Source organism: Odontesthes bonariensis, chromosome 4 (assembly GCF_027942865.1).
Source record: "Odontesthes bonariensis isolate fOdoBon6 chromosome 4, fOdoBon6.hap1, whole genome shotgun sequence".
Taxonomy (NCBI): Eukaryota; Metazoa; Chordata; class Actinopteri; order Atheriniformes; family Atherinopsidae; genus Odontesthes; species Odontesthes bonariensis.
In genome coordinates this window covers 25,381,614-25,394,807 of record NC_134509.1, presented here as the reverse complement: position 1 = coordinate 25,394,807, position 13,194 = coordinate 25,381,614, and the positions used below count along the sequence as shown (strand labels likewise).

Sequence of the window (13,194 nt, the reverse complement as noted above, 5' to 3'; positions counted from 1 at the left end):
AGTCATTTTCATAAAAAGGGGACCATTTTATAAATCTTCCCTCCTCACACTATTATACAAAACAGTTAAAATGCGAGTTCATGAAATGTTAAACACATGCTTGTTTTTAACATTTATAGGTGATTACAGCTCACTTTACAAAAAGGTCTTTTGTGCCCTGCATCATTACGGCTTCAAACAGACTTTCAGATTTAACAGTTCGTAATGATAAAAAACAATCTGAAGCCACAAATGTGTTGCACGTCTCCTGAAGTCCACTTCCATTGCAGCAAATGTTTTCATATTTGCTCTTTAATTTGCCGCCTCTGTGCCTTTGGCTTCCACAAACTCCATGGCCTTTTCTTTGACCGCCTGGATGCTCTGAGGGGTGCCATGCTTCTTCTCATACTCCAGGTAGCGCTTGAAAAAGAACTTAATCTTTTTCACAGAAACACTGAGGTGGATCACTCGATCAAAGAGTGCCCTGCAAGAGGAAGGAGGTTGGAAAACGCACTCAGTTTTCATGAAAGTAGAAGGCTATTATTTGTGTTGACATAGAGTTAAATGTAAAAATGGGAAAGAAGCTGTTGAACTGGCAGAAGAGCTTTTGTTCACCTGACTTCCTTCTGTGATCCATGTTTGACCATAAGATCGATGAAAACGGACCAAAGATCTGTACGTTTTGGGTAGCTTGTCAGGACTTTGTCAAACATATTGCGTCCTTTCTCAACATCACCATAACGGAACTCCAGCTGAGCAAACTTGGCGATCACATCCACACCTGAGAGGATAAACAACAATACAGTAAGGTCCAAACCTGAGACGATTAACAGCTAAGAGAGGGAAACTTCATTAAATAGACAGCATTACAGTGAGAGAATGTCTACATTTAAATGGGAAATCTTACTTTCTTTGGCAGGAAGACTCTTCAGCGCCCTCTGTAGCAGAGCCGTGGCATCATCGCTCTGACCCTGCTGAAGCAGGAAGGTGCCGTAGCCAAACCACGCCGCCTTGTTCTGGCGGAAACGCTTCACCATCGTCTTATACAAGCCCTCCGCCTCCTGGACACAAGTACAAAAAGAGGCAAAACACACAAAGAGAAGCATTCAGACATTAGAGACTACAGAACAGTTTATTTTTCTATGTAGTAAAGTAAGGCGCAAGCGACTCAGTAGGCTGGACCTTGATTTTGTTGGATTTGGCGTAGATGTCAGCCAGCTGCTGATATACCGGCATTGGCTCACAGAACTGCAAGGCTCGCTCAAACACTTTTTTGAGACTCTCCTCTGTGCCGTACATGTTCTCCAGGTTCAGCAGGGCCACCCACACATTCAGCTTCTCCTGCTCTTCCCTGAACCCAAAGCAGGATTAGATTTTACACAACAGACAGCCATCGGTCATCAAAATAGATCCAGAATAATCAAAAAGTGCTCATTTCACATATGAATGAGATTTAATAGAGATGTCATCATTCTAATTACCTGAAAGAGATAGTTTTGAGGGCCCTCTCAGCCACAGCACGGGCCTGCTCGATCTGTGTGGCTTGCAGATGGTGAGCCATGTACTGGAGCCAGAGCAGCGAGCTGTTGGGTGAAGCTAAAAGGAGGCGCTCAAAGGCAGCCGCATCCTGAGGCTGTAGGCTTGGATCCATCAGCTCAGCCTCCCGCTGTACCAGGGCTTTCTCTGCTGCCTTTTTCTCTTGTTCGAGCTCATAGCGAGACTTCTTCTGGGCCTAGAAACAAAAGGAAGACAGACAAGAAAATGACTAATTATATAGAACCAAAATCTAGGGACAAGTCATAGATAAATAGCTTAATCAGATTATCTGTTGAAAGTTCCATTCAATCAATAAATCAATCTTACCTTGGTGCTTTTATCTAGATCTTCTCCATCACTGGAGTCCCCTTCCTGTGCTGCAGGCGAAGGCTTCAGGGAGCTCAGGCCCACGTCCCAGGAGAAACCTGCAGACACCTGCAGTCTGGATGGTCCTGCTGAGCTGGAAGTCACCTGCAGAGAGAATTTGTTTGAAGGCTGTGGAACGTGAAGTTCAGGAATGACACAGTTACTTAGCAGCTGCTTACTGTTGCAGGGTCAGGTTTTTCTTCATGTTCCTCTTCTTCTCTGAAGTACACCTCTACCCCGCTGTCATTTCCATCATTCTTTGCTCCCTTTCTTTCTTTTTTCTTCTTCTTTGGAATCTCAGACTCTGCTCGTTTCTGCCAAACGAATGAACAGCAAAGATTACCATCAAAGCTTAAATAAACCACAGAGCATCCTCAAAGATGAATGCAGCTTTTGTTACTCTCAGACCAAACAATTATAAATGGTGTGTAAATTAGGCTGGGATTGATTTATTGCCAATACTGAGCGCCGTTTACTTTGACTGTCTAACAAAATGGTTCAATAGTCATTTATAGATAAACGCACAAAAGAAGGATAAAAGGTTTGAATTGAACCGATATTTAGGCTGCAGTATCACCTGGTCGCCTTCAGAAAGTGTGCGTTTCTTGTTCTTTTTCATGTCATGTTTCTTCTTCTCCTCTCCAATGAGACGGAGGGGCAGACCAAGTGATTCTGGAAGGACGTCTGGCTTCCTGGTGTCCTCGGGGAGCAGAGAGAGGTTGACAAACTCCTCCTCTTTGTCAATACTGAGGAGAAGAATGGCAGAAATAGCAGACCAAAAATAACTAAACAACAGCTTGAATTCTTAAAATTACTGCCTGAAGTTGCAAAACAAAAAAAAAAAAAATAAATTGTTATCAGCACGTTGCTGCTGATCTCTTCTTGCTTGGTCAGATCAGTTTCTGTATTCAAACATGATACCTTATTTGTTCTCCTTCCGTTTCAAACCACCTGCTTTTGAGGAATGTCTTTCCTAAAACTAGACTGGACCAGATACATCTTGGACAATTTCTAGATCCTCATTATCCAAGTCTGAGCTGAAACGGGTTGTTTTACCTGAGGATTTTGGTGGTGAGGAGCATGTTGGGAGGCAGGTGTTCAGAAAGGACTTTGTGGTTGTTAACAAAGTACTTTGTGGACTGCTGAAGTTGGGCTCTTCCAGTGATGGTTCTTGACAACCTGAAATAGAACAAAAATAATTATAATAAAAAATAATAAAAAAAAAAAACACATGAGGAGGACAGAAGACATGCCAGGATACCAGTTGAGACCTTCCAGCACTTTCAGAAGCATACTGTTCATTCTGAAGTTCCTATATTTGTGTTGAGCTTGATTTGGCTAAATGAGTTACCTGATGAAGACTCCCTGCTCTCCCACAGACTTGACGTAGCCTCTGATGATCTGGCCCACCTCTAGTTTGTCTAAAGACAACACTTCAGGGTCTTTTCCTGGCTTGGTCTGCAGAGGGTTCAGCCTGGAGAACCATGTTGTGACATGTTTCTTTAAACCTCAGTCAGAAAGTCAAAAAAAAAAAAAAAACACAACCTTTACAGTGACTCCTCTTACCTTGATGGACGCAGAGACAGCTGCCACTTTCCTTTTTCATTGTCAAGCAGGTAAAACCTGAGGGTAAAGTTAACATTGAAACATTTTAACAACTTATATCTACTTCAAAGGTTTTGAAGGAATAATAATCGAGGTGGTAATCCATATTTGTGGTAATCCATGTTTGTGCTCAAAGATGTTTGCTCTCATTTTGAGGGTGTCCTTCCTCTTCCTCTGAGATCATGTTGCATCCTTATTCTGTTGCCTTCTGCATCTTGGTTGCTACTGCTGCTCTACCAAACAAGTTAATGCTTTACTTTAAGTGCACGAGCATAGGAACATTGTCACAGCTACAGGATTTAAATCTCCAGTGAACAAAACTGCAGCTTTAAAACCTGGAACAAATGAGGACATTTGTGGAGGGAAGGCTATGTTGGGCATAAAGTCTGGTCTCTCTCTGGCTTTTCATAAAGTCCATCTTTGATTGCATTCTGTTCATATTGAAAGGATATGACGCCACAATCCACTGACCTGAGGAGCTGGTCTTTGTTGTACATCTCAAATGGGTTTGGCCTGTAGGCATCCGCCAGATCAGCGACTGAAACGGCACCCACACCACCGAAGGGAAGTTTGACCTGGAGGCCGACTTGAGGCTGAATATTAGTCACTATTCCCAAAGTAGTGCCACCTTTCTCCAGTTTATGGACACCTGGGAAACAAAGGAAAATCAGGGATCGAATCTTTTTATCATTCATTAGTGGAATACTCGAGCCTGGGAATTCCCATGCTGCTTTGCGCGTGATTTCATTCACACTGCAAAGACAATACATGCCCAGTAATATTGTTGTAATGTTTTAAATACTTGAACGCAGTTTTTCTAGAGAAGATAATTGTTTTGTATATGGGAGTATCGTCCATTGACTCTTTTGGGCTTTCACATGCGCGAGCATACCAACAAGAGGTAAGTTACATGCTGTTTATAAAGTTGTTTTGTAACGTCCCCATGCCAGTAATGTGAGAACCATGCATATGGTTTTGATGGTAAGGCTTGTGACTTTATTGTCGGATGGTTTATAAAGTGGTGTGACGTTTCTGCAGTGTGCAAGTTGTTGTTCCCCTTTAAGTAGCTTAGAACGCAAGTTTACTTTTAAAAAAGAGCAACGTTTGGCGTTGAAAGATTTCATTGCCTTCTTCCTCGTCGAATTTCCGTCACTCTACATATGTCATCTGGTATAAGTGATACAATTGGCTATGAATCGCGCGCAAAGCAGCATGGGAAGAACCAGACGCCATTTGGTAGACATTCGTAGCGCCCAATAAACGGCTCTAGGCATTCGTAAACCACGCCTCAAATACGAGAAAATGCACACCTAGTTCCCAGACCACCATCTCATCGAGATGTGGACGAGTCAGCCAGGCTAGGAATACTCAACAATAACAAAAAAAGCACAAAAGTCTGAGCTTTTCTTACCTGTGAGTGAGAGCACAAAGCGATGAGGTTTGATGCTCGCGTCTACCACTTTAGCGCGGACCGCTTGGCCCAGCTTATACAGCTTCTCTGGGTGACTGGCATCCTGAAACAGCAACATTTTATTCATGACCCATCAAGTCTCATTTCATCTTCAGTCTTACACAATATTTGCACTTTTAAAATACATCACGTCATAACGTGCACACGGCGGCTTACTTTAAGATCAGAGATCATGGCAAGCAGTTCAACTGTCCCTGTGACACCAGGATCAGTGGTGATCTCCAAAGACTTCCTGTCTGAATTAAACTGGAGACAGAAACAAACATACTCAACCTTTAAATTACAGAAATAACCACATGTAAGCTAATGTCCCCAAATAACAGTTTCCAAAATTTACCTTTGATACAAAGCACGTAACGTCTTCCCCAACCTTATAGCTCTTCATTCTATCTTTTGCTGCAACTTGTTTGAAATCTCCACTCTTATCCAGTTTGCTACAGCAAGAAAAACACATTGGACAAAAAGTAAGCAGGAATGTATGAAAAACATAAAACCATACAACCATTAGAGCAGGTTAATACGATTGGAATCCTTTTTTAACAATAATACATCAGAACAAAAAGGTGGCAGAAACCAATAACCGGATGAGCGGTGTGAATAATTCAAGGTGAAATACTATTCAAGTACATAATCATAAAGATGGACTGTTCTAAAATTACCTTTGTATGAGTGTGAGCTCAGGAATGGTGTAGGTGAATTTGGGATGAGAGAAAGGCAGAAATCTGCAGTCAAACAGATGAGATTCATGTTGGGTACAATACAATTTTCATAGGAAAAAACATTGACAGTGATTTTAACACTTTCGTAAGATGAAAAAAAAACAACTTAATGTGGACAAATAGAAAGTATCAACATGTGCAGTGAAACGAGTGTTTACCTGTGGCTGGAGGCTTCTCGTCCTCCGATGACCCTGGCAGTGACCATGCTGCCCACTTTCACAGAGGATGTGGGGAAGGACCCCAGCTGCACCTCAGCAGCTTCCGCCACTTCAGACACGTGCACGCTACCCGTGCTGCCATCCTCCAGCGTGACCTGAATGCAGGTGGGCTTCACTGTTCGCACTTTACCTTGCAGGATTTCACCGAAGCGGTGACCCCTGGAGTTTGTCAGGTTTTCTGAGGTTGTGCGCTGGCGTCTCGGTGCGCCGCGCTCCCACGACACCAAGGGGAGCCCTTGTAATTCTTCACAGCTCGGTTCCACAACTTCAACTTCCAAAGTCTTGCCCCCCCTTAGCTTCTCTGACTCGGAAAGAATTACCTCATTCAGGTGGCTTCTGGTCTGAATCGCAGCCAGCTGTGCTGTATCATCCAGTGAAATGATGGCAAAGTCTTTGTCTATGTATTGCACCATTGCACTGTATTTTGATCCTTCAGTCAACTGTGAAAAGAAAACAATGGTCAAAACATTGCATAAAAAACAAAAAAATCATGTAATGCACCTCGAAAAAAATTCCTGCTACTTTAATGTGAAATTGTGTTTAAGTATGAGACAAACCAATAACGATAAGTAACACTTACAGATTTCTTCTTCGCCACCAGCTTGGAGAGGATAGAAACATGGACACAGGTCGACAGGGTGTCCACATGAAGGATGACAGCAGTAACTTTCTGTCCTGCAGTCAGGTTAACACCTGAAAAATACACCGCCAACAGACAGATATTGATCTCATGTGTAACTTAACAGAACCACAAAGAAACTCTGGTCTCCAGACATCACTACAGAGTAATTAAGGTTCCATTTTTAATCTGTTAGAGAGAAGCAACAGAAACTGGTTCCAATTGGGCAAAATCATTTCTTTCTAAAAATGCCCTGTGTGGCAGATTTTGCATCCAACAAAAGCCTTTTTTTTAATTTAATTTTTAATGGAAGCCCAGCAGAGCCGGTGCAGAATGGTGGGGAGCTCACAGTATTCATCCCTCTATCAGAGGTTGCTGTGTATAAATAAATCTATAAATATGCAGAGGGAAATAACACTTTAATTGTTTTACCTACTGATTCCCATTTTCTTGCTTAAAATTATAATAATGACAGTTCAAAACTATTTCTGCATCTTCTCTGATGAAAAATTCGACTGTACGTTCACACGAAGGCACCTGCTGTTGCACAACTCTCCAGGTTACTGAGTTGTATCCTAATCTGACTTGAAAATAAGTAAAGAAAAAGAAAAAAGAAAAAAAGTGCTGCAATTTACTGGCCTACTGGTTTAGCACAAATTAAATTAAAATTAAAATCAACTGCAGTAAACTTCATCTAACACAAAAGATGGCCATATCTCACTGTGGCACACTCATCTCACAGCCGGCTGCACACTAAGAAGAGTTAATTGTTTGTTTACTTGCAGTGGAACGAGCATCTGATCAAACTTAAAGCTGCGTGCCTTCTTGAATCATGTGAAGAACTCATACTCTGACAACGGCTTAGCTTAGTTTGTGTCCGTGTATGCTACATTAACCATCGTGGGGTTCGGGTGGAAATCTGACAAACACAGAATCTGCCTGTCTGAGGTCATGGCAGATCAACAATAAATCAATTGTTCTATGAAATGGGAACACACTGGCATTGGCTATCAAAATTTGAATGTTGAATAACACATTATTTTGGCTGATTATATGATGAACACCTGGCAACGGTTTGTGTCCATTACACATATCTGAGAACTGCAAGAAATGCACTTTATCGGAAAGACAAGAAATTCCTAAATGCATCACCTGTATACAAAATGACAGATCTGAAATTAAATCTCTTGACACACCACATAAGCTTCAAACTCTGAGGACGTTTCTGATTCAGTACATACCCATTATGTGGTACTTATCGGCAAGAACAGAGGCACCAACCAAATCATCAGATTTAAATGTGGCACCGCTGTCCTTCACAGAATCCACCGTCAGCTTCAGCTTCTGGCCAACAGACAGAGCAGCCAACTGCTGGCGAAGTCCACTGCTATCTGAAAATAAAGACAAAATTTCAAGCGCACCGCTGGTACGCTACCACTAGGTGTCCTCCTGAATGGATAATAACGTAGAAATCCTGAAACCATCTCTAATCCCTCTTTGCGAATACTGCATTCAGATTATCACTGCAACAGAAAATATCTCATCGACGAGATAAACAACACCAGCATACCTCTCACAGCCAACATCTCATTCACAGCTCTTCTCTCTTGCAGGCCATTAATGAGTCTGGTCTGGGCGTCCCCCTCTGGAGATATGACCTCTGAGATCTTCAGGTTGACTAGGAACCTTTGCTTCTCCTCATCCAGGTTGGTCACTTTAGCAAAGACTGTTTGGCCCAGCTGGAAGGCGGTTGTCGTATCATTGATGAACTTGTCGGTCATGGCCTTTAAACACAAAGGGTTGAAGAAATTTTTAATAATAGGGAAATATATCTTTTAAGATGTATTAGACATTTTCAGCCCTCAACCCACCGATTTGGGTGCAAGGCCAACAAGGCCGTATGGGAACTCTACAAACACGCCATAAGACATGATGTTCTTGATCCAGCCAATCAGCTGCATTCCAACTGTTATCTCAGAGAAATCTTTGGCAACCAATCCCTCCTCCAGTGACCATCTCACTGTTGGCTTCTTGGTGAGAGTCTAAGTGAGAAGTAGCTAAGGAAACAAGACAACTTTTTTTCTCATTTTCATACTCAGGGCTTATGACAATTTGCTTGGGTTAGAGTTAGCCCTTAACTCGAGGTCAGAACTGTGCAACATCTGTAAAGAAAAAGGATACAATATTCTGTTTGCTCTTGTTGAAGCAGATGAGTTTAGAGATGACATCTCCTTCCTGGAGACTCTCCCACAGCAAAGAGCAGTTGGACACGTGATCAGAGAGGTGCATTGTGGGTAGAACAGCACGGATTTCATCGGGGAGGATGGCCACCTCCAGGCCACTGACTGCCTTTTTCACCACTTTTGCTTCCAGCTTCTATATCACAAAGACAATGAAGGCAGAACATTAGAAAATGTTAGAAAACACATGACAAAAAAAGAAAAAAGAAAAAAAAGACTTAAAAATAACCATTTTGCCTTACCTTCCCCACCTCAAAGTCAACCTGAGGCTTTCCTGATTCCTCCGCCTCTCCTGCTGTCACCGCCTTGAATGACAGCACCATCTTTTCCTTTTCTGGGTTACACTGAAGAACTTTAGCCTTTAACACCTGGACCCTCACCAGAAACAAACAACTGATCAGACTCAAGACAAAAGTTGAGCTTGTGGTTCTGGACACAATTCTCGGTATCCGTGCCGTTCGATTTTCTCACCTGCCCAACATAGAAGACTTCCTCGGGACTGATGATGGGCTCGGAGCTGAGCTCGTTGAGCGGGACCAAACCCCTGACGGTGTTGTAGAAACGAACAATGCAGCCAAAGTCTTTGATGCACACGATGTAGCCATGGGACACACGGCCGGGACGGGCATCGGTATAGCTGAGGAATAACGGCAGGGAGCTTTCAACCAAAGCCTTCTTTCGGGTCAGGTAGAGCTTTTTATTCTCTGCATCCACTGACAGCACCTAAAAGGCACATATTCACACACAAACACATGACATGAAAATCTGCACAAACTCTTGAAACTGCATGTTAAAGGTTTCATTCCTGAAGTCATTTGTAGAAAGTGGTACTAACCCTGCATCTGATCTTCATGCCCTCAATGTACTTCTTCTCTGGGTTCTTGAGGACGATGTCAGAGAGGTGAGTCCGAGGTACCAGACCTTTAATGTGGTCTGACAGATGCACCACCATCCCCTGACTCAGCAAGACTGACACAGTCCCCTTAAGAGGAAGAGACACATGCAGAAAAGAACGTAAGTCACTTTATAAATTACTTTAATTGTAAAAGAAAAAACTAACTGACTTGCATAAAATACTTCTCAGTAAAAAAAACTGTCAAAGTAGAGCTGCTTGCTCTTGCTCTAATGAATTCTTTAAAAAAAAAAAACATATTCAAGTCCCGTGTGTCCCACTTGAAGGGAGGGTAATGCTCTGTCCTCACCTCTACAAACTGACCAGCCTGAAGATCGTGGTATCTGTAAAAAGGCTTCTCAATCATACTCCTGGAATAAAGACAAGAGATTGTCAATGGATCAAAGCAGAGTAGTGAAATCCTCCATTACCACAGGATGAGACACATAAATGGGATCTGACATACTTTCGTACACTGGCAAAATAAAGTTGCTCCATTGGGCTAAAGTCCATGATCCTGCAGGTGTGCTCAGGCGTTGCAAACACCCTGTTTACATTGGCTGGCTCATTAGGCTCTTTCAGATGGTTCCTCTGTCAAGACAGACAGTAAAATTAGTTCAAACCAGGCTGATGCAGCAGAATACTTCCAAACAGGATTTTTTAGTTTTCATTAATACACCCCTCCCCCAAAGCACCAGTTCAACTCACATGTACAAAAGCCAGCGATTTGTCTGGCAGTTCCAACATGGCTCCTGACATGTGGTGCATAGCATACATCTTGCACTCTTTTACCACCTCGCCGACCCGGTCCCCTCCAGCAGAAGTCGTGTCGATTACAGTCCCGGGCTGAACGAGGTAGCTGCGCAGGCTCAGTCCCACCAGACGGGCGGACGGCTCCACGTACAGCACACATGCTCGAACCTGAAAGGATGGATGCAGAAGAGGTAAGAGGCCAACACAAGTTTATTCCCTTCGATTTGTTTCTCTTCAGTGGTGCCAAGTGCAGAACTCAAAATAAAGAGAACTACTTTTGTGATTGTGAATTGAATATCACACACGTCATGGAAAAAACAAAACTTTCTGCCAAACTCATCTAAAGCAACATTACTGAGGGCTGAAAACGTTGACAGACAGAGTTGGACATGACAGGTCAGTTTTACCTCGAGCCTCTCAGTGTAGCTGGATGTCTGATCTGGCTCCATGTGGAGAAAGTCCACCTGGCTACTAAAAGATGACAGGAAGTCCAGAAGCAGGCCATGTTTGGTCACCTGCAATCCAAACATGTGGACTTTATTAAGTGACAACAACACCGACAGAGCATATTCCCTGTATATAAATAAAGACACGCTGTAATACTTCATGTGATTAGATTACTCTTCTTTATCATATCCTAATATCTCAGAATTGAAAAAGGATGTGATTTTTTTATTCCCATGACTATAATTCATGACTGAGGGTAAAAGATGTCCTCACCTTTTTGATGGTAGCTTTGACCAGAAGGCCAGGCAGAAGATTGGTGAGGTTCCAGCCATGCTTGGTTTCAGCACAGGCCTGAGCGATAGTGGAAGGGTTCACAGAAAGGTAGACCACTCGCCCACTGTTCTTTACTTCATTTATTAGTGAAGTCACATACTGACCCACTTTCAGCTCTGGACAAAAGGAGAATACACAAATGCTTGACTTTTTGCATGTGATTGATTAAAAAAAAATAAAAAAAATGGAAACAATTGTTTGATAAAAGAAGCACAGTCCTACTCTAAAAGAGATTTTTTTTTTATAAAAAAGGTGAATAAGTAGCTGAGGTTATTCTCCAAACTTAGTGCAATTAGTTGTTTTTATACCTTCCAGTTTACTTTGTCTGGCTGTTATGACTGCCTTTGGAAGAAAAGCTTTGGTTCCACTGACGCCAATGTCAATTATGCAGCCATGATCTTCCACGCTCTCCACGCACCCACTCAACACCTAAATTGCATATCAAAATATTTAAACACAATGTTTTGCATTAAAGCATTAAATAAAAATAAACAGAACAATCATTTAACTGACAATGCTCATTATGGCTCACCATTCCAGCTTTTAGAGAGCTTGAGGTGAGACTCTTGTTGACCAGTTTTGGATTGACTGACAGCTGGATGCTAAGCGACCCTCCCTTAGTTATGTCCAGCTTGGCAACCACACATCTGATCACCATGCCGGGAGAGAAAAGATGCGGCAGAGAGCAGATCTCCTGTGAAGTAAAAAGCTCAGACATGCATCTCGAAATGTGTGAAATAATTGTGGACCAGTTCTCGCCCTCGATATTTTTCAAGTCATCATTTCACTATACCTCTGTGTCAGCTGACTCCAGTTGCTCACTGAGCAGCTTGGTGTACGAGTCGCAGATGTTTCTGATGCTGAGGTAGCCTTGCAGGCCACAAGGCAGGCTGACAGTCACCTCAAAGTCCGTCACCTCTTTCACACAGCCCAGAATCAGCATCCCCTCTTTTACATTCTGGGAGAAAAGAACATAGTATTATCACAATGAAAAGTAGTTTTAAAATTAATCAACAGAATACATCTAACAAATGATTAACTATACATTATATTAAGTGACAAATTTATTACCTTGATATGCAAAATTTCCACACATTTGGCCGCGGCATTGAGTGTCAGGCCACCTTCTGTTTTGCCATCTGTCTTTTGCTTCTTGAATTTTTTGCCATCATCTTTTGTGGCCCCCCTTCTTTTCTTAGTTTCTGTTTGTTCATTTGGCTGCAAGAGAAAATATATATATATATATATATATATAGTGGTAAATACAGATTACTGAAACCCTGTAATATAATAATTAATATATAAATATATAATATAATAATAATTGGATCAACACGTTGCATAATAAGGTGCAAATAAATCAAATGTCTTCCCAATTTTCGGGCTTTCAGCAATAAACATAGAGAGAGAAGTTAAATTCTACCTGAAACAGGTTGTCCACTTGTGTTCGTTCCACCTCTATTTTACTCTCAGTGGGTTTCTTTGTTGTCCCTCCTCGAGGAAAGTCTTCCTCAGCTGATGCCATGTTTGATGTTTTTTCAGAGGTCTGAGAAATTTAAAGTCAAAATCAATGAGGAGATCACGTTTAAACATCTAAAAAGCTGTTCGACACAAAAGTTAAATATACTCTCCGCGACTCGATAGTAGGAGATGACTGAGCACTGTATATATTTGGTCACTGCATTTGTGATTATTTCAGTTTCACTGATCAAATGCTCTAAAATATCTCAACTTAAATGGACAGTTAGACCATGTCCGCCTAAAATGCAAGTCCTCTGGCATTCGAGCGAAAGCCTTAACAGAGTACCACAAGAAAATAAGCCAGCAAATAAGAAACCGGTCTCGATCGATTTAATCTCAGTTTAAAATGAAAATATCAGAATTATCCCAATACTTCCTCAGATTTACTCTAGAATTGTGCATATCAAACACTCACATGTTGTTCAGCAACACGCCATCACCGTAACCCGGAAGAAAACCTCATGGGCTGTTCACATAATGGCCAATCACAGCAGA

At 42.0% G+C, this 13,194-nt stretch overlaps 1 protein-coding gene across 1 annotated transcript; it reads right to left on the bottom strand.

Moving 5' to 3' along the window:
* Window positions 1–2: 2 nt before the first annotated feature.
* pdcd11 (programmed cell death 11) lies at window positions 3–13,160 on the bottom strand. The gene is made up of 36 exons (XM_075463681.1): window positions 13,115–13,160; window positions 12,602–12,724; window positions 12,250–12,396; window positions 11,972–12,136; window positions 11,711–11,872; window positions 11,487–11,607; window positions 11,119–11,294; window positions 10,806–10,913; window positions 10,354–10,566; window positions 10,112–10,236; window positions 9,956–10,016; window positions 9,589–9,735; window positions 9,225–9,476; window positions 8,996–9,121; window positions 8,695–8,889; window positions 8,385–8,555; window positions 8,084–8,297; window positions 7,755–7,904; window positions 6,475–6,587; window positions 5,835–6,334; window positions 5,617–5,679; window positions 5,295–5,391; window positions 5,114–5,203; window positions 4,898–5,000; window positions 3,958–4,135; window positions 3,448–3,504; window positions 3,233–3,355; window positions 2,938–3,060; window positions 2,459–2,627; window positions 2,061–2,195; window positions 1,843–1,986; window positions 1,461–1,711; window positions 1,162–1,330; window positions 887–1,040; window positions 595–760; window positions 3–463 (listed from the first exon to the last, which is right to left on the bottom strand). The coding sequence occupies exons 2-36, from the start codon at window positions 12,701–12,703 to the stop codon at window positions 292–294; spliced, it is 5,442 nt and encodes a 1,813-aa protein (XP_075319796.1). The 5' UTR covers window positions 12,704–12,724; window positions 13,115–13,160; the 3' UTR covers window positions 3–291.
* Window positions 13,161–13,194: the final 34 nt, after the last annotated feature.

What these genes read in the sequence shown, in the direction of transcription:
- pdcd11 (XM_075463681.1), bottom strand. Translation starts at nt 12,703, where the DNA reads ATGGCATCAGCTGAGGAAGACTTTCCTCGAGGAGGGACAACAAAGAAA. An exon ending in TATTTTGCCAGTGTACGAAA is followed by an intron (nt 10,017 to 10,111) that starts GTATGTCAGATC and finishes TCTTTATTCCAG; the next exon opens with GAGTATGATTGAGAAGCCTT. An exon ending in CGAGAAGCCTCCAGCCACAG is followed by an intron (nt 5,680 to 5,834) that starts GTAAACACTCGT and finishes GTTTGACTGCAG; the next exon opens with ATTTCTGCCTTTCTCTCATC.